The 21547-nt window shown below is 44.5% G+C and overlaps 1 protein-coding gene across 1 annotated transcript in view; it reads left to right on the forward strand.

Moving 5' to 3' along the window:
- The window catches only part of map3k15 (mitogen-activated protein kinase kinase kinase 15), a 211060-nt gene that overhangs the window by 110962 nt on the left and 78551 nt on the right, over positions 1 to 21547 (forward strand). Inside the window, exons 7-13 of the mRNA XM_070893918.1 lie at positions 161 to 273; positions 3720 to 3879; positions 5652 to 5802; positions 8671 to 8778; positions 13527 to 13576; positions 18364 to 18459; positions 20274 to 20358. Coding sequence (XP_070750019.1) covers positions 161 to 273; positions 3720 to 3879; positions 5652 to 5802; positions 8671 to 8778; positions 13527 to 13576; positions 18364 to 18459; positions 20274 to 20358 — 763 coding nt within the window. The remainder of the gene's footprint in view (positions 1 to 160; positions 274 to 3719; positions 3880 to 5651; positions 5803 to 8670; positions 8779 to 13526; positions 13577 to 18363; positions 18460 to 20273; positions 20359 to 21547) is intronic.

Genomic DNA, 21547 nt, shown 5'->3' on the forward strand with positions numbered 1-21547 from the left:
AACTTCTCATGGGAGCAAGAATTTCAGTAACAAAAGGAGAGCTTCCCACTGACAGGGAATTTGATCGTTTTAGGGAACAGCACGTTAACAGTACTGTTTCCTCTGCTATTGAATATGATATTACTGAATACGTCCCTGTTTGTTTCTGTTTAATGACTAGGTACCGCAAAGGCTTTGAGCTCCAACCAACTCTATATTCGGGTATTAATTTGGCTGTCCTCCTAATTGCTGCTGGCCAGCAGTTTGAAAACTCAATGGAACTGAGAAAAATCGGTGAGTGCTTCAGTGCTAAAGTGCAAATGCTTGCTTTTATTCACATTGAAGCACCTGAGCCCCACTGTAATTAAACATTTCTTATTTACAAGTAGGAGCAAATGAGACCCATCACTGAAAGGACTTTCAAAAGGCTTTTGACAAGGTCCCACACAAGAGATTAGTGTGCAAAATCAAAGCACATGGTATTGGGGGTAATGTACTGATGTGGATAGAGAACTGGTTGGCAGACAGGAAGCAGAGAGTCGGGATAAACGGGTCCTTTTCAGAATGGCAAGCAGTGACTAGTGGAGTGCCACAGGGTTCAGTGCTGGGATCCCAGCTCTTTACAATATACATTAATGATTTAGATGAAGGAATTGAGTGTAATATCCCCAAGTTTGCAGATGACACTAAACTGGGTGGCGGTGTGAGCTGTGAGGAGGATGCTAAAAGGCTGCAGGGTGACTTGGACAGGTTAGGTGAGTGGGCCAATGCATGGCAGATGCAGTATAATGTGGATAAATGTGAGGTTATCCACTTTGGGGGCAAAAACACGAAGGCAGAATATTATCTGAATGGCAGCAGATTAGGAAAGGGGGAGGTGCAACGAGACCTGGGTATCATGGTACATCAGTCATTGAAAGTTGGCATGCAGGTACAGCAGGTGGTGAAGAAGGCAAATGGTATGTTGGCCTTCATAGTTGGGGATTTGACTATAGGAGCAGGGAGGCCTTACTGCAGTTGTACGGGGCCTTGGTGAGGCCTCACCTGGAATATTGTGTTCAGTTTTGGTTTCCTAATCTGAGGAAGGACATTCTTGCTATTGAGGGAGTGCAGCGAAGGTTCACCAGACTGATTCCCTGGATGGCGGGACTGACATATGAGGAGAGACTGGATCAACTGGGCCTTTATACACTGAAGTTTAGAAGGATGAGAGGGAATCTCATAAAAACTTATAAAATTCTGACGGGACTGGACAGGTTAGATGCGGGAAGAGTGTTCCCGATGATGGGGAAGTCCAGAACCAGGGGACACAGTCTTAGGATAAGGGGTAGGCCATTTAGGACTGAGATGAGGAGAAACTTCTTCACCCAGAGAGTTGTGGAATTCCCTACCGCAGAGAGTTGATGATGCCAGTTCATTGGATATATTCAAAAGGGAGTTAGATATGGCCCTTACGGCTAAAGGGATCAAGGGGTATGGAGAGAAAGCAGGAAAGGGGTAGTGAGGGAATGATCAGCCATGATCATATTGAATGGTGGTGCAGGCTCAAAGGGCCAAATGGCCTACTCCTGCACCTATTTTCTATGTTTCTATGTCGCGTCCCTTGCACCAACTATTCCAAGGGTGATTTCTATTGGGGAGGGAAGAAAGCTCAGAAGATTTCCGCGTGGCTTTTTGTCACAGTGGCACTGGATGCAAGCGATGCCGTGACATTTTGTAATATGAATGAGACCTTTGTTAATGCACATTCATTAACACCATTGGAAAGATAGGCCAGTAACTTTTCAGCGGGGACAATCTCCCACTAAGTGCCTGCAATGAGGATCAGTTTTAGCGACATGTGGCCAGTTTTGCCCAGCACGTCTGGGTACCTGAAATCGAATGTATTGATTTGGATGAAGCATCCCCAGTAAAGCAGCAGTCCATATTCCACACGTTGACCTGACACCTTCGGGGCAACTTTCTAACTTGGGGTTTCTGGTGGGGAGCTTCATGCACATATGAAACACAGAGAGGAAACATTTGTTACTGAAGAGGCATTTATGATAGAACTCGTGCCGTAGTCTTGGTTGGAATCCATCAAAATGGCCACAAACTTGGCTGGGACGCAGATATGCCCTTTTTGCAGAGTTTCCCAATGGCCTTTAGGGTGCAGAGCCTCGTACCACCACTCCAAAACCATCAAGAACAGTGTGGGAGTCTGGTCGGAGGCAGGGACTTCCGAAGTTGAGAATTCCAGATTGCAGTTGCAGCTTAGCATAGCATTTGCTTAGGTAAACCTGGACTCACCACACATAACTATCTGGAATGGTGGCATGGTGGTTATGTTACTGGACTAGCAATCCAAAGGCCTGAACTAATGATCTGGAGATATGAGTTCAAATCCCACTATGGTAGCTGGGGAATTTAAAAATTCAGTTAATTAAATAAATGTGGACTAAAAAGCTAGTGTTAGTAATGGTGACCATGAAACTGCAGGATTTTTGTTAAAAATCCACCTGGTTCACTAATGTCCTTTAGGAAAGGAAAGCTGCTGTTCTTACTTGGTTTGGCCTATGTGTGACTCTTGACCCACAGTTATGTGGTTGACTCTTAGCTGTCTAGCAAATCACTCAGTTGTAAAGAAGGTGACCTGCCACCACCTTCTCATGGGCAATAAATGCTGGCCTTGCCAATGATGTCCACATCTGTGAATTAATTTTAAAAAAGACCAGTTCTTTGGCTTGGACCCCAAAGGTGAGGGGACTGGGATTTTCTTTTACTTTATAACGCAGCTTGCTGTGTAAGGGAGGCTGAGGGGACAGGCAGATTGTTTTTCAGAGGTGTTGGGGATGCGGCAGGCGTATCTCCCCTGACATCCCTAGCATCCCTCCTCTGGTATTATGGGTGCCTTTACTAAAGAGGTTGCTCAGACCATTCCTTTGCAGTAGGGAGGACTGAATAGCCAATGGAAGCAGGCACCCTTGGTGATTCTCGAACCCCCCCACCACTTCCTAGGCCAGGCATGCTGACACAAACTGTAGCATCCATATTGATGCCATAGCTGTAATCCGATATCTCAGGGTAGACCAGTGATCAACAACAACTTGTATTTATATAGCACCTTTAATGTAGTGAAACATCCCAAAGCGCTTCACGGGAGTATTATGAGATAAAAATTTGACTCCAAGCCGCATAAGTAGAAATTAGCGCAGGTGACCAAAAGCTCAGTCAAAGAGATAGGTTTTAAGGAGCGTCTTGAAGGAGAAAAGAGCGGTAGAGAGTCAGAGAGGTTTAGGCAGTGAGTTCCAGAGCTTGGGGCCTAAGCAACAGAAGGCACGGTCTCCAATGGTTGAGTGATTATAATCAGGGATGCTCAAGAGGGCAGAATTAGAAGACCACAGACATCTCACGGGTTGTGGGGCTTGAGGAGATTACAGAGATAGGGAGGGGCGAGGCCATGGAGGGATTTGAAAATAAGGATGAGAATTTTGAAATTGAGGTATTGCTTAACCGGAAGCCAATGTAGATCAAACATGGTATTTAGAGCTGAGTATCAAACAGCTGGCGCATTTAGCCACTGAGCCAACTGGGGAGCTGCTTCATTAATTGTGTAAAGCCCTGTAACCATGAACATCCAACGCATAGAAATAATGAAGCATAACTGGTGTCCTTTGGCAGAGACAGCATCAAGACTCTTGCTGACCACCTTGTGCTTATTTGTCTGTTGCTCACGTCTATCAATTCCATCTCTTGGACAGGCGTGAGACTGAACAGTCTGCTGGGTAGAAATGGAAATCTGGACAAGATGAACAACTACTATGATGTGGGCCACTTCTTCACGGTCAGCATGTTAGCCAAGGACGTCAACAAGGCTGTACAAGCAGCCGAAAAACTCTTCAAACTCAAACCCCCTTTCTGGTAATATTGTGGAATCGGTGATCATGTTACGCCGTGTATCTGAATAAACTGCATCTGAGTTAAGTTGGGTTCTGAGTTTGGGTCTGACCCACCTCAGAACACAGTGGGGGCGATTTTAACTTTGGGCAGTAGATGCTAGGGATGTAGGGGAGATACACCTGCCCCCCCGCCCCCATCTCAGTTACATCACGCCCGATTTTACTTCCCATTGAAATCAATGGCACAGAAAGTCAGGCGGGATTTATAATGAGTGCCTAATTCAGTACTGACCATTTGTCCAAAGTTAAAATTACCCCCAATTGGACCATGGAAATAGAGCAAGAACCACATATTAAAGTATAAATGGTGCTTGTTGATTCATGTAGCAAGACGACGGGGTAAATCTTGATTTTGTGCGATAGTGTAAAATGGGTGATAGTAAATCGGTAGCATGATCATCTCTCCTGATTTTTGTTCCCATTGACTTCAAAAAAATGAAAATGGGGAGAGATGTAAAATGGGCAATCGATTCGATACCACCCGGTTTACGCTATCGCACAAAACCGAAATTACCCCAATGTGTTTTGGAGATCAAAAATATAGGGTTGTTAATGCTGGGAAATGTTCTGCAAGACCTTTGTGATCAATGAGATTGACACAGCTTGCAAGCTGCTTTAAACAAATGCGGCTGTATTTAAATTTAAGAGCAATATGTATAGCAATAAGTTACATCCAAAATAAGTGAATCTCCTCATCATTGACAGTTGCTAGGCGTGAGAGTTTTGCTGATAATGGTGAGACATGGGGCTCAATTTTTTCCAATTATCTGTGCCATTTTTTTGGCGTGCAGTTTTTTTTAAAGTAAATTAAAATCTCCAAGTTTCCCCAAAGTTTCTGCGCTAGGGTAATTTACTTAGGTAGGCTTTTTTTAGGTTACGATTTTTTTTTACCTCATTGGGGGCATAACTTGCCACCCGCGCCAATTCTGGCCATTTAAGTAAGTTTGGCCAGCCCCGATTTACTCCAATTTTTCTTTGGGCGGCGTATGTAACCACTCTGGAAAAACCTTCTCGGCAGTTAACAAAATCGGCGCAGGTAAGAGAATCAACGCAGAAAATCCAGTTCCACGGCCAGGACAGCAGCAGCAGAGAGGGAGAGGGAGAGAGAGGAGGCGAGGGAGAGAGGAGAGAGGGGGGGTGAGGAAAGAGGAGAGGGGGTGGAGAGCGGGGGAGGTCTTTCGGCAGGGTTAGGAGTGGCACCCGACACCGGCAGGGCAGGGAGGCCTTTCGGCCAGGGTTAGCAGCGCCACCGGGAGGAGGGTGGGGGGGGGGAGGGAGGGGATAGACTTTTGACATAAACTCTTTAATAATTTAATGATGGAATGCTGCTACAATGTACAAGGTGCTTGGTTGCTGTGAGCTGACCAGAATCAGCCTCAGCCCACAGTGTGTCCCTCATTACCCTGGCAACCCGATCTTTTTGGCGCAGATCTTAGGCTCCAACCCCAAAGCTAAAGGTCAGGCTATGCGGCGCCAAAATCAACAATTCAAACTGGGAAAGTTGGATGATTGTTTTTTGGCGTAGTTGGGCCCCCAAAAAACGGGCGTAATTCTTCAAGTATGTCAAAAAACGGCTGTGGGGAAAATTGAGCCTATGCATTCTAGGGTGCTAAGTGTCTGCCTTGTACCTTAAGCGTAGCAGTGTTTATTAAAAAAAACATCGACCTTTATTGCACAACATTGAAAAAACAGTTGGAGTGTAAATGCTGAGCGGCCTCTTCTGCTATTTTTCAGGTATTTGAGGTCAGTAGTACAGAACCTGATGTTATTGCAGCAATTCCAGAAGATCAACAGTGATAATTCCCCAAAACAGGAATGTCTCAACTTCTGGATGGACATCATCGTGGAGGCAACCAAGACCAATACCAATGGACTACGTTTCCCAGTATGAGATTTTGTTTGTTGTTGTTCTCCAAATTTCTATACCACCTGTCCTGAGGGAGGGTATTCTCTCCAGCGTTTGGTACTATCGATGTTAGCAGCTCTTCAATACCACTCCTGCCAGGCACAGAAGTCCCGACTCAGGAGCTAACTTGGGCTTACCTCCTCTGAGAGGAAGTGGACCGCAAAATCGTGGCAAAATCTTGCACTCCACTTCCTCTCAGGGGCGGGACCGGGACATTAACCAACACAAATGTTCCAGCGCTACGCAGAGGGCACATAGCAGAGGGCCGAGCTGCCGACTCTGCAGGGGGGAGAAGGGGCCACCACTAGACCACCAGGGAGCGGGGTGCCTTGACAGCAGCTCGGCACACAAGCGGAGTGCCAGGCTGCAACATCGTGGCACGGTCCCCGCGATCTGAAGTGAAGAAGGCCGCGACCGGTAAGTCGGCCATTTAAAACATTTTCAGCACCGCAACCTCCCCGTTAATTTTTGCCCCGCGAGTTGCCTACAGTCCAGTAATTGCCCCGCGAAGCTGTTGTGGGCATTGCCACGGCAGCCTCAAGGGGCGCTACTGTATTTTCGCTCTGGGGTGAAAATGGGTCATTATGCACGGTGATGACGTTGTCATCATGACGCAGCGACCCGGGGGACGTTGTCATCGTGACGCAGTGATCCGGGGGACGTTGTCATCATGGCGCAGCGACCCGGGGGTCGTTGTCATCGTGGCGCAGTGACCCGGGGGACGTTGTCATCGTGGCGCAGTGACCTGGGGCGCTACCAGTAGGCGCGGGGCATTACTGGTTAGCACTGCCGCTAAAGTCCCGCGGAATTTCACGGGCAGATGGTATCGGTGTCGCGCCCGGGCGAAAATTCATTTGCGCTCCGTTAGCTTCCTGGGGGCGCTAACGAGAAGCGCAAACAACCTGGATTTTTCCCCCCTAGTGTTTTATTAAGATTTCATTGACATTCAGGATTATGTCCTTTAAATTCTGTAATTTCATAATTCATAAGAAGACAGAAATAAGAAAAAACTAATGGCATTTAGCTCACGCCATCATTTACATCCACATTCAGATCTTGTTGAGACCATTCTCATTTCTCCTCTCCATTGGCATTAGGCCTGAGTCAGGAATTAATCCATTTCTGTTTTTGAATAATTTATCTGCATTTGGATTCATTATGTTAGATGACAGGTTAGTCCTTGAATCATTTTGTTCTGCTTTTTCATCTGATTTTGGATGGTGCCAGGGCAGGTGGAGAAGGGAGATCGGTCATGGATTCTGTCTGCTGACTCCCTGCCAGTCACTCCCAGTTCTGGGATCTTTCTCCAGAAGTGATGGTGGCCGCTGAATGTGCTGGATCATGTTTATCTGGGTGGATTCGAATGTCATGTTAATGAAGGACATATGTCATCCAACTTATTTTTCAGTCACTGATGCCTTTGGATCATTGAGTGACTAGCAGTACTGTGGGCCATGGCAGCAGGGGGGCTGGGAGGGTTCAATTCTAAAACTGCAACTTTGACGAGTTTAATTTTAAGCCTTCTTCACATTTTCTAAGTCTTCAGCCGACGCTGATAGCCACGTTCCACTGTGGCTAGAAGCTGCCCGCTCTCCATTGAAATGGGAAGCCTAGTAAATGGCACTGTAACTGGTTCCAATACCAGCCTCCACATGGAAACTGCCCTGACCTCTGGAAATGGGTTGGAGTTGCAGGCAGGGATTGGGTGGAAGTCATGCTGTGCTGATGACCCATTACCACTGTGGCAGAAGAGGGAAATCCTGGCCAATCAGTCTAATTGTACACTAGTTAGTCCTTTGGTGTTCTTAACTCAGAATCACGTATTCTCTGTGGGTACCCTTGAGAAATTTGTAGATATCTTAGACAGCCATACCTTTCTCTTTCACAGAGGGAAAGGAATTCTTTCAAGAATAATCTCAGCTAAACAACGTTTGTTTAAATTCACAATAATCAGTTTGGCAGGGATATACCTAAAAAGATATAATACAGAAATATTACTGTTCAAAGCATGACAGCTATCTGCATCTGTCCAATAGGGCTAAAGCTATGGCTAAGAACTACTTCACTTTTGACTTGGGTACAGCGCCTTTAAGATTAAAATCTTAACTTTGCATTTAAGATTTGAGGACTAAATTCCGAACTATATATTTTTTGAAATCTCAGCATCACTTAGAAATATATTAAAATAGCAAACACATACCAACAGTGCCACTTCCCAAAACTATGACTAACATTAAAATACTCTACTCAATCTTAATTACACAAATAACTGCTGTGTATTTTAGACAGTAATAGTTGCTTTGAAGAGAATTTTAAGCTGTTACAATCTCAGGATTCAGATGACAATCTTGAAACATTCAACCATTCCTGCTGATGTCACATGAACCCACATAGAGTCACAGCCACACTCCAACTCAATTGTTAAGCTGCATGAATAAACCAAACTTCTTTATCATTTTTTATTACAATCACTCTTGGATATGTTGTTTTAACTTTTTATTTAGCACTTGCATTAATTGTTACTATAGCTGTATCACACTTTTTTCATCTTGAAGCAAAAAGTATTTGGTGAAAACAAAGTTTGAAATATACTTTTGAGTTGAAATTATATTGTGCCATATCAGTCATGAATATGTTAATGGTGTGGGGCGGGGGTTTTTTGTATGAGATTCCTTTGGATCCACTATTTTAAGATGAATGCCTTTATTAAAATAACAGACAAAGAATTACATACAAATGTCTTCTTGATGCACACAGTGCAATTTTAACCAATGATGTGGAAGCGCTGCACAGCCATCGCTGCTTTGTTTACTGCTACTGGGTAACGATTCCTCTGCTTTGTTTTAGGTTTTGATTCTAGAGCCAACCAATGTCTACCAGCCATCCTACATATCAATAAATAGTGAAGCAGATGAGAAAACAGTCTCCATATGGCATGTCTCATCAGAGGAAGTGGTAAGATTGGGAGATGTCAGTTCTACCAGTCACAATGTATTTTGGATTCTTGTTTGCCAGTTGTTTGGCTTATGGCCCTTTTTAAAATAAAGCAATGTAATCGTTATTTGTTCACTTTCTTTATATATTTGTGTTTAAATAGTGTATGCTTGGAATTGCTGTGGTGACTCAGTGGCTAATTATATATTATGTTGTGAGACGAGTAGACCAAGGAAATCCAAGGTTCCGTTAACTGATTTCAGCCAAGGCAGCAGTGGAAGTGCCTTAGCACCCCAGCTTAAGCTGAGAGGAAAAATCATCCAGGTTTTTCAATGTAAGAAACCAAGGCCTCAAACAAATAGCAGACCCCCTTCCCCAGATTATAGGTCCAAGACACGCATAGCTCCGCTCTGCTGTCACATCAATGGATGATTTGGGCACAAACCCATATAATTTTATTAGGAATGTTACTGATATGCAGCACGATGCGAAGTATGTATGTTACGTAATGCAAGGATTGGGCTCGGCCACCAAGACTCTTCCCACCTGCGCATGATCAAATAGCTTGTGAAAAATCAACATCTAAGTTCAGAGAACTAAGTGAAGGGTGGCCATTTGGTTAAGGTCCTGAAGGGCTGTCAGTACCCATGGAACTATCATGAACCAGTGTCTTCAGGAGAGGAGGACAGAAAATTGAGAAAAGAAGCAAACATTAAGGGGTGAATTTCATCACCATTATCAGCACAATTCTGGAAGGAGGCCATTTTGGCCCATCATGTCTGTGCCGGCTGACAGAGCTATCCAGCCTAATCCCACTTTCTAGCTCTTGGTCCATAGCCTTGTAGACGATAGCACTTCAAGTGCACATCCATGTATTTTTTAAATATGGTGAGGGTTTCTACCTCTACCACCCTTTCAGGCAATGAGTTCCAGACCCCACCACCATCTGGGTGAAGAAATTTCTCTTCAAATCCCCTCTTAACCTCCCCCCAATTACTTTAAATCTATGCCCCCTGGTTGTTGACCACTCTGCTAAGGGAAATAGGTCCTTCCTATCCACTCTATCTAGGCCCCTCCTAATTTTATACACCTCAATAAGGTCTCTTCTCAGCCTCCTCTGTTCCAAAGAAAACAAACTCAGCGTATCCAATCTTTCCTCATAAATAATAATCTCTAATCCAGGCAACATCCTCATAAATCTCCTCTGTATCCTCTCTAGTCCAATCTCATCTAATGTGGTCACCAGAACTGCACGCGGTACTCTAGCTGTGGCCTAACTAGTGTTTTAAGCAGTTCAAGCATAACCTCCCTACTCTTGTATTCTATGCAAGTATTCTGTATGCCTTCTTAACCACCTTATCTATTTGGCTTACTACCTTCAGGGATCTGTGGACATGCACTCCAAGGTCCCTTTGTTTCTCTACACTTCTCGATGTCCTATCATTTAATGTATATTCCCTTGCCTTGTCAGTCCCCTCCAAATGCATTGCCTCACACTTCTCTGGATTGAATTTCATTTGCCACTGTTCTGCCCACCTGACCAGTTCATTGATATCTTCCTGTGGTCTACAGCTTTCTTCTTCATTATCAAACACACGGCCAATTTTTGTATTATCTGCAAACTTCTTAATCATACTCCCTACATTCAAGTCTAAATCATTGATATATACCACAAAAAGCAAGGGACCTAGTACTGAGCCCTGTGGGACCTCACTACCAGACTGATTCCCGGAATGGCGGGACTGACATATCAAGAAAGACTGGATCACCTGGGCTTGTATTCACTGGTGTTCAGAAGAATGAGAGGGGATCTCATAGAAACGTTTAAAATTCTGACTGGTTTAGACAGGTTAGATGCAGGAAGAATGTTCCCAATGTTGGGGAAGTCCAGAACCAGAGGTCACATTCTAACGATAAGGGGTAAGCCATTTAGGACCGAGATGAGGAGAAACTTCTTCACCCAGAGAGTGGTGAACCTGTGGCATTCTCTACCACAGAAAATTGTTGAGGCCAATTCACTAAATATATTCAGAAAGGAGTTAGATGTAGTCCTTACTTTGGTGGTAAAAACAGAGAGACAGACTATTATCTGAATGGTGACAGATTAGGAAAAGGGGAGGTGCAACGAGACCTGGGTGTCATGGTACATCAGTCATTGAAGGTTGGCATGCAGGTACAGCAAGCGGTTAAGAAAGCAAATGGCATGTTGGCCTTTATAGCGAGGGGATTTGAGCACAGGGGCAGGGAGGTGTTGCTACAGTTGTACAGGGCCTTGGTGAGGCCACACCTGGAGTATTGTGTACAGTTTTGGTCTCCTAACCTGAGGAAGGACATTCTTGCTATTGAGGGAGTGCAGCGAAGGTTCACCAGACTGATTCCCGGGATGGCGGGACTGACCTATCAAGAAAGACTGGATCAACTGGGCTTGTATTCACTGGAGTTCAGAAGAATGAGAGGGGACCTCATAGAAACGTTTAAAATTCTGATGGGTTTAGACAGGTTAGATGCAGGAAGAATGTTCCCAATGTTGGGGGAGTCCAGAACCAGGGGTCACAGTCTAAGGATAAGGGGTAAGCCATTTAGGACCGAGATGAGGAGAAACTTCTTCACCCAGAGAGTGGTGAACCTGTGGAATTCTCTACCACAGAAAGTTGTTGAGGCCAATTCACTAAATATATTCAAAAAGGAGTTAGATGAAGTCCTTACTACTAGGGGGATCAAGGGGTATGGCGAGAAAGCAGGAATGGGGTACTGAAGTTGCATGTTCAGCCATGAACTCATTGAATGGCGGTGCAGGCTAGAAGGGCCGAATGGCCTACTCCTGCACCTATTTTCTATGTTTCTATGTTTCTATGTTTCTTACTACTAGGGGGATCAAGGGGTATGGCGAGAAAGCAGGAATGGGGTACTGAAGTTGCATGTTCAGCCATGAACTCATTGAATGGTGGTGCAGGCTCGAAGGGCCGAATGGCCTACTCCTGCACCTATTTTCTATGTTTCTATGAAGCAACCTTCCAGTCACAAAAACACCCATCAACCATTACCTTTTGCTTCCTGCCTCTGAGCCAATTTTGGATCCAACTTGCCACTTTGCCTTGGATTCCATGGGCTTTTACTTTCTTGACCAGTCTGGCATGTGGGACGTTATCAAAAGCCTTGCTAAAATCCATATACATCAAACACGCTGCCCTCATCGATCCTCCTTGTTACCTCCTCAACAAATTCAATCTAGTTTGTCAGACACGACCTTTCCGTAACAAATCCATGCTGACTGTCCTTGATTTCTTTCTAAATGAAGATTTATCCTGTCCCTCAGAATTTTATCCAATAATTTTCCCACAACTGAGGTTAGACTGACTGACCTGTAATTACTTGGTCTATTTCTTTCTCCCTTTTTAAACAAAGGTACAACGTTAGCAGTCCTTCAGTCCTCCATTTAATCCAGGCCTGAGGATTTATCCACTTTGAAAGCTGATAAACCCCTTAATATTTCCTCTCTCACTATGGTTATTTCACTTATTATTGCATACTCCTCCTCCCTAATTGCAGTGTCTGTATCGCCACTTTCTTTTGTGAAAACAGATGCAAAGATTTATTAAGAACCATACCCACGTCTTCTGCCTCCACACACAGATTTCCTTTATTGTCTCTAATAGGCCCTACTCTTTCTTTAGTTATTTTCTTGCTCTTAATGTATTTATAAAATATCTTTGGGTTTTCCTTGAATTTACTTGCCAAAATTTTATTGAGGAATTTCTCAAAGTTTTTTTCCTAAATTGGGCCACGTTTTTTTTGTCACACCCAGGGCACTGCATGAGGAGATGAATGGGTGTGTGATAGATATATTGAATTGGAGAATATTCAGAATTTTAGGCATGGCTCTCCCATTTGTTATGGTTTCTTACTGTTAAAGGCTGATGGACTAGCTGGCCATTCCCCATCATTCTTTTTTGTACGTTTGTGTGTTCACGTGGTGCTAGACTTGAAAGTCTGTCTTACCATAAAATTAGTCACTTTATATTACCACACACTAGTAGCTCCAGGCTGTACTGATGCCTGTTGTAAGCTTAATAAGCTTTACTTTTTGGTAGTGCTATGGTTGTTAAGCTCGAAAAAAAAACCCAGAGGAAATAAATAACAGAGGAAATGAAGACACTTGATTTGCTCAGCCCAAAAATCGGAATTCTCAGAAAATAAACAGAAGCTTTTCAGTTCATTGATTGCTGTTCACATAAGCAAGATGTTAAGGTTGTTATCATTGGCAATGTCACACGCACATGCAATCATAATGGAACTATACGCATTTCTGCAGAAGATAAATGTTATTTGTACAGTTATTGCTTATACCAGAGATGCTAAGTGACAAATGAATGACACCCTGTCCTCAACATAGCCAACTCTCCAGTCTTGCTGTCTCCGTCATACTGGATTCACACCTTATCCAGTTTACAGCACACACATATTGGACTTACAGAAGCCATTCGGTTGAGAGTAAGCAAATCGTCAGCTTTTAGCTGTGTATTTAGAGGAGATGAACGGATGGGTGATAGATACATTAGACTGGAGAATGTGCAAGAATTTTAGACCTGGCTCTCCCATTTGTCACAGTATATTACTATTTAAACTCCTACTATTAAAGCTCTTGGTATTACTGGCACTTTTTATTTTTGCAATATTAGAAGAGTGGGACATTGGCATTGATAGCGCATTTATTGTCATTGCTTCATTGTTCCGTGTAACTAATGTACATACTGTTATCTTTCTAACAGAAGGGCATTCATGAATGGAATTTTACATCCTCATCTATCAAAGGAATAAGGTGGGTGTGTGAAATATTACCTGTACTAATTAAGCAAGGATCAGGTGATTGTGTGTGCACGCATGCGCATACAGGCGCGTGTGCATTTAAAAGAGGCAATGTAATGTATGCAATAAAGGAAGATGTATATAATAAAGGTAGGGACAAATGATAGAATGCTATAGCAGGGTATATAATAGAGCAGGATGCAAAATAATACAAGTTTATCTGAAGAGAATAATGATTACTGAGAAGTGATTCCAAGGCAGGAATGTCATCTGTGATGAATTGCATGGGCTTTTTGGGCCAACTTAACATTTAAAGGGCCTTGTCACCATCCATTAGCAATGCTGTATGCCTGGGACAGGCAGACACTGTGTGTGTCCACCATTGCTGTGATGGAAATGATGAAAATATGTTGATTGACATATTTTCATCATTTACATCAAATTTCAGCCCATCCACCCATATATGGATGGAAGTTGCACCCCCACCCCCATTGCATCTAGAGGGAAATCCCAGAAGTCCAAGCAGGGAAACAGCAAATCGGCTTCCAAAGCATTTCCTGTCCAATTCCGCTTGAGTTAATCTGACAGCTGGCATAACTCGAGTGGAAAATCTCGGACTACTTGCTTAAATTGGCACACGGGCATTGTGGTTGAACTGCCATTTTGATCGAGTGCTTGGTTGAGCCCAATACCATGTTTGTGCCAACAAGGTTTACTTAGGTTGCCCTTAAATTTTTTGGATGATAGAATTTAAAGGGGAATTTAACTCAATTTAAAAGTCTGTGAAATGTTAATTGCGTCCTCACAAACACACCTCTAAATCTATATTTTCTGAGTCATGTGCTGATATAATGTGGAGAAATGTACTCAGTAATGCTATGTGGGTGAGCAGAGAGTAGGCATTGTTTCTGTTTCATTGTTTAAACAAGATTTGGGGGTTCACCTGGTTGAAAAATGTACTTTTAAACAAAATTGATGTCTCTTTTAATTTTTGAGTTTTTTAATGGTGTTTCCCTCCAGGAAGTCGCCCCCCCCACCCCCAGTGTTCACAGTCAATGTGTAAGTCCATGTAAGTTTACTGATTCAGCATCACATTGACACATGTCTCTCTGCACTCACATAGTGTTCTTGTAGCAACGTAGTCTGGCTGAAAGTACGTGAAAATGATCTGATTGGGATGGTTTAGGGTTACATATCCAATAGACTGAGTCAAAAGTATAGAACGTTGATTTTACCTCCCCGCCCATTGGAACAGTGCAGGTGGGTGTGGTAAGATGGCATGGGATTGTGCCACGCTCTTGACCTGTTCCTATCCCCCACCATTTTTACTTGCCTGAAATCGGGCACAGGAAAGCCATCCGCCCAGAGGAGTGGGGACTTTATTGAAATAACAGTGTCACTTCTTGATGAAGTCATTGGGACATGTACACCATTTAACAGTCGGGCCGCATGGTCTCTGCCCTGCCAATGAAAGCAGACAGCAGGATCCAGGCCCAGGTAAAAGAAAGAACTTGCATTTATATCGCTCCTTTAACAACCTCAGGACGTCAAACGCGATTTACAGCCAGTGAGGTACTGTTTGAAGTGTAGGCACTGTTGAAGTGTAATGTAGAAAGTGCAGCAGCCAATTTGCACACAGTAAGGTCACACAAACAACAATGAGATAATCTGTTTTAGTGATGTTAGTTAATAAATATTGGTCAGGACACTGGGGAGAACTCTTCTACTCTTCAAATAGCGCTGTGGGATCTTTTACACCCACCTGAGAGGCCAAACAGGGCCTCGGTTTAATGTCTCACCCAAAATAAGGCACCTCCGACAGTGCAGCACTCTCTCAGTACTGCACTGGACTCAGCCTAGATTTGTGTGCTCAGGTCTCTGGAATGGGTCTTGAACCCACAACCTTCTGACTCAGAGGCAAGAGTGCTACCACTGAGCTACAGCTGACACTTGTAAATGATCTTTAATTGGGTCAGGAGGAGCAGGAGTGCTCCTGTTGGCCCCATAAAAATATCTTGGCCTTCCTCAGCCTCAGCCCCAGGCTTCCCTCCCTTCCATCGATTGTGGACTTGCCTGATCACATCCGCCCCTCCCTCTAATTTTGTACTTACCGAGCCAGGGACAGATTCTGTGTGTCCCTGGCGGTAGCCAGATTCCGATCACTTTTGACTCCTGCCCATCAGCAGTGCCATTGTTCCTGCTTCCTTCGGGCAAGAGTCCAAATTGGAGCATGCAAATAAGGCAGGAAGCTAAAATGTTCCGGGTCTCACGTTCCAGAGGCTGGATGGTTCGCCATCCGCTTTAACTCCCGCACCCTCGACTCTTGCCCAGAGATAAAATCGGCCCCAAGCTGTCTGCACATTCTTGAATATGAAAAGGAAACTCTCTGGGGGAATCTAGAATTGGGGGCATAGTTTAAGAATCATGGGTCGCCCATGATGAGGAGGAATTTCTTCTGTCAGAGGGTTGTAAATCTGTGGAATTCTCGGCCCCAGAGAGCTGCGGAAACTGGGTCATTGAATATATTTATGGCGGAGATAGGCAGATTTTTGAATGATAAGGGAATAAAGGGTTATGGGGAGCTGGCAGGGAAGTGGAGCTGAGTCCATGATCAGATCAGCCATGATCTTATTAAATGGTGGAGCAGGCTCGAGGGGCCCAATGATCTGCTCCTGCTCCTGTTTCTTATGTTCTTATGGTAACTGTAACCAGGGTAGCCAGGCCTGCCTGAGAATTAGTAAAGTGCAACTGAGTGAGAATAAGTATCAGTGACAGCAATTTGCACACCACAAGGTCCCACAATGAATGCTACACTCCCTCCACCCCACCCAACTCAATTATTCTAACTCTGGCTTTTTGTGCATTCCCTGCTCCCCTCCTCCCACCCTTGCCACACAGGAAGCTACCTAGGCTCCATGCTCTGGAATTCCGTCCATAAATCCCTCCAACTCCTTCTCCTTTTAAGACCTTCTTTAACACCCACCTCTTTGACCAAGCTTTAGGGCACCCCTTCTCATATGTTCCTCTCTGGCTCCGTGTCCATTTGTTGCCTTGTGCCTCCATGAAGGCTCTTTCTACGTTAAAGGTGCATGTTGTTGATGGTGATGTAATCACTTTGTTCACAGGACCCAACTGGCTATAGTGATTTTGAGGAGATTGTAAAGCGTTTTACATCTCTCCTGATTGCAGTCAATGGAAATAAAAATAGGGAGAGATGTAAAATGGGACTGCCAACTCGTTTTATACTATCGCACAAAGTCAGAATGACCCCCGATGGGTGATGTTGGTGCTGCACAGTTTGGGGCACGGATTTTCTATTTTTCTCATGTGGGGGATCTGCAGCACGCTCCCATGGACACCTTGTCATAAAACTTCCCAAAGGCCATGAAGCAAAGAGATATACGATCCTTCGTAATGAGATTTTTATTTCTACTGTTGTTTATCTAGAGGAGAGTTAAATAAAATTATAGGATGATTATTAATCATTCAGTATTCATAAAATTGACAGCTGCATTTGATGTTCCTCTGATTTATTGCACATTTAGCATGACTATCTCCATGACAATGAAGTAAGCAGGCATGGAATGAGCACAGTGCCAATGATGAAGATACAAACGTGCAGTATTTCCAGTGATAGGTTTCAAAATTTCATCGAACAAATCCACAATCACCTGGTTCACATGTTTCATTGGAATCTGCTACCTGAATCTTTGGATTGTGTCTGATGGTAATTGTGAATGAAGAGTATTACTGCCTAGCTAGAGGCTCTTGTTGTAGGAGACTGAGGACTTTTCCCTGAGTCTAAACCATACAAACACATTGGGGGCGATTTTCACGGCCTCCATCGGGCGGGAACAGGGTGTTGGTGGGCTGAAAGTGGCAGTGCACCAGTTACCGCCGCCTTCCCATTCCTGGCATGGCTGCTGCCATTTTTATTAGGGCCTTTAGGTGGGTGGCCCGGATGTCTACCTGTTTCAAGCAGGAACCTACCTTCAGTATGCTAATGAGGGCCCAATGCAATATTGAGGTAGCAATGGGCAGAGCATGCTCCACACATGGTCTGCCTATTGATGCCGGGCATAGAGTGGCCTAAATGGTGGTCTTTAAAGCACCCACTGCAGGATACTCAGAAAAAGGTAAGTGCAAGGTTTTAAAAAAAAAATTGTGGCCAGCAGCATGAATGCTCCTCCTGACACCACAAAAATCTTCCAAAGTATTGATGACCCAACCGTACGGCCACCCCACCTCCCACCCAGCAAATATCTTTTCCCCTTTAACTCTTTACTTGTGGAGGAACCATCAGATATCCCAGGTCGATCAGCGAGCTGCCTGTGAGCACTGGTCTCGTGCTCGCAGACCGTCGATCAAATGCTATCAAGCTAGGGCCCTCAATGTCTTGAGCTCCGTGCTGAGGACATCGGCAGACCACCATCTGATGTCCACCCGGTGTTAAACGTCAACCCATAACATGAACTGTGGCGAGTCCTTTAAACACTTACCTACCATCAGCTTAATGGTGTGTCTCTCGTGGCTACCAGACTCTCTAACTCGTTTCTTAGTAAGAAAGAAGGAAAAATTTGCATTTATATAGCACCTTTCACAACCTCAGGACGTCCCAAAGTGCTTTAGAGCCAATGAAGTACTTTTGAAGTGTAGTCACTGATGTAATGGAGGATGGTACAATGTCAGATGGTGTATTTGAATCACAGCTCTGCCTCATGGAGCTCAGTTTGAATGTCACTGACTTTAGTGATACATAACGTGAATCCTAATGGCATTCTCTCTGTTTGTTCATTCCAGCATATCCAAATGTGACGAGCGCTGCTGCTTCTTGTACGTCCATGACAACTCTGATGATTTTCAGATTTACTTCTCCACAGAGGCTCAGTGCAGCAGGTGAGATGTCAACAAGTAACTCGTCACTGTGATAATTTGTGAGCAATGGTCCTGTTTATGCTGGACCCTTTACACCTTGTCGTAGTCGTGTGATTGATTATTAGAGCCCTATCACTGCTTGAATGGGAAGTGGTGCAAGAGACTCAGCGGGTAATTTAGACTTTGGCTGATAGTGTAAAACGGCTGATATCGGATCAATCACCCGTTATATCTCTCTTCCCCTTTTTGTATTGGAAATATAAACCGAGAGAGATGTATAACGGGCGTCTGATCTGATATTGTCCGTTTTACACTATCACCAAAGTCAAAATTACCCCTATTATGCATGAATGACTGCCAGGGAAAGTTTGCTCTTTATTAGGTGTAATATATGTACTTTCTGCATTATGGAGCTCGCTTCTATTTGCATTGCATCTGAGGAGATGTATTGATCACAACATCATTACTAACTTTGCAAGGCAGCTTACCAATTGATACTGACCCTTTAACAACAGTTCGATCTTTACTTTGTCATAAAATGTGTCCCCAAAGTGCGTTGGGATACAGTTTGCAGCTCTCCTCTCCCCACCATGGTGAGTTCTCAATCTAAGCCGTGCTGCTGTAGGAAGACACCTGACATTCTGCTTCTCCCAGCTACACAGAGGGAACTGAGAAAAACTTTCCCCGCCATTTCTTTGATGACCTCCTGTAAAGAGCGTTGGTTAGGCCGCTGTGGAACTGGAAAAACTATTCAGAGCATGCACAGTGCATGCCCGAAATAGGGGCGAAACGCATGCCAGTTTCTATTCCATTATCCTGAAATTGCATTGGTAATGCTGGCAGTAACGCTGGGACTGTGCCAGCTTGGTAGCTTCCAGTGTTGGTCATGCCAGCGTATATAGGGTCAGGGGAGGGCACAGAATTAGCATGGGCCTGGCAGGCACCCACGTCATGAAAGACACATGCCGCTGATCCACACAGGGTTCAACCTCTGCCAGGGGAGTCTTCCCCTCACCCTGCGTCCCCATCTTCACCACTTAGAGAAACAATTCCTTAACCTCTTTGCTCCACTTACAATGGGAACCGATAATTTTAAAAAATCGATTTTCTTCAGGGGCCCAAACTCCTTTCACCCCTGAATGGCCTAGTTCTAATTTTAAGATTATGCCCCTTGTTCTCAACATTCCCACAAGAGGGTAGCTCTAGAGAAGCTATTTCCTATCAGCTCCTTTAATCATCGGGTGTGCATACTTGTGCTATTCAGGAGACTGGATAGGGACTACCCATCACAGACCCTGCTCTCTCTGGTGCAGGATGTTTGGGATCCTCGCCCCTTTTTCTGGACCTTCTGGTGGAGTTACAGTGGGAGCCTACCAGAAACATAGAAAATAGGAGCAGTAGTAGGCCCTTCGAGCCTGCACCCGCCATTCAGTATGATCATGGCTGATCCTCTATCACAACAGCATATTCCCGCTTTCTCCCCATACCTATTGATGCCTTTTGTTTCTATAAATCTATATATCTCCATCTTAAATATATTCAGTGTCTTGGCCTCCACAGCCTTCTGTGGTAGAGAATTCCACAGGTTCACCACCCTCTGAGTGAAGACATTTCTCCTCATCTCGGTCCTAAATTTCTTCCCCGCATCTTGAGACTGTGATACCTTGTTCTAGACTTCCCAGGGAAACATCTACTAAAAATTTTCGGAGTCCCTATGCTTTTAATTTATTTTAACCAACTTGGATTAATATTAGTTTACACCACACATCCCATACACTAGGGTGCTTTTACATTCTCTGCCACCCACCCTGAATTGTTTTGTAACCATCTTCCAGGTTTTGTCGCTTGGTAAAGGAAATTAATGATGAAGTGGCAAGTGGTGTGGAACTGGAGGGCGACACTGATGGAGACACACTGGAGGTATGATGGTAAACAGTCCTTCATGGTGGCTGCAGGTCTGTGGTGATTCCTTGAAGTGCAAGGGCTTTGAGCAGGGATCGGTGCAGGGATCTGTGCAAGAACCTATGCAAGGTTCTGTACAAGGATTTGTGCAGGGATCTGTGCCTAAAATAGTAGCGAGGAATTTCGGATGATTATGTTAAGCATTTGCCCACTGGAATCACGTGGAACATTTTCACGGCAATCGTGTAACTCGGAATACATCACTGGACCGCTCCTTGAGGCGTCATCAGAGTACAGCGAAAATGGGAGCAGAGGCAAAGCAGTTCAATTTAAATATGACTACGTGGAGTGAAATTGCATCTTCAGCAAAAACGTGAAAAGAAAAGAAAATCAGGTGTGGTGTAAGACAGTTGGTATTCTGCTGTTGCTGGTTTTATGCTTTCGATGACCAATTTCACCCCCATGTGTCTGACTGTGCAATATGGTAAATAAACTTGTGATCGCAACGCAGTAACTAATAGACTCCTGCTTTGCACACTATTGCTTTGTCCAAAAATGTCTTATGTTCTGAGCATAAGTTGGCTGGGACAGTGCCCCAAAGCCGGCCAATTAGGTCGGGACCTAGATATACTGGATTCCGGCCTGAGCTGCTAGTTTTCTAAAAGCTCCGTTTGTGGTGGAACTTCCATGCATTCCAAACATGGACCCCTATGTCAGAAGGAATATGCCGGGGGACTCTGGCCTGGGTTGTGCTGGATGGCCGATGTGCCAGGAGAAAAAAGGCATTTATTTTGGCCTCAACTGATGGATGAGGTCCCTTCCTGGGGTCCAGGCCTGTGTCTTGGATCCAAAGACCTCAGACCTCCATGTGGCCTGATTGACTTCCATCAAAAGGGGGCTGATTGACCGTTTGGAATTCGATGATTTTGGCGGGAGCTGCTGAAGTCGGGCTGAGTGGCTAGTCTCTGCAGTGGTGCTGACTCCCACCAGACAGATGGAAATCAGGGAATCTCTGACCCCCCTCACGACCCTAGATACTTGGATATACCATAGAGATTGCCAGCACGCTGATCCTAGCACTTCGATCAGAATCAAAGGCCCATGGATTTGCAGGGCCAAAAATCTGTGTCTGATCTTTTCGTATTTGTGAAAAAATATCTTTAGTAAAGGGAAAAAGGTTTGCATTTCTATAGCATTTCACCCTCTC

This window comes from Pristiophorus japonicus, chromosome 11 (genome assembly GCF_044704955.1).
Source record: "Pristiophorus japonicus isolate sPriJap1 chromosome 11, sPriJap1.hap1, whole genome shotgun sequence".
Taxonomy (NCBI): Eukaryota; Metazoa; Chordata; class Chondrichthyes; family Pristiophoridae; genus Pristiophorus; species Pristiophorus japonicus.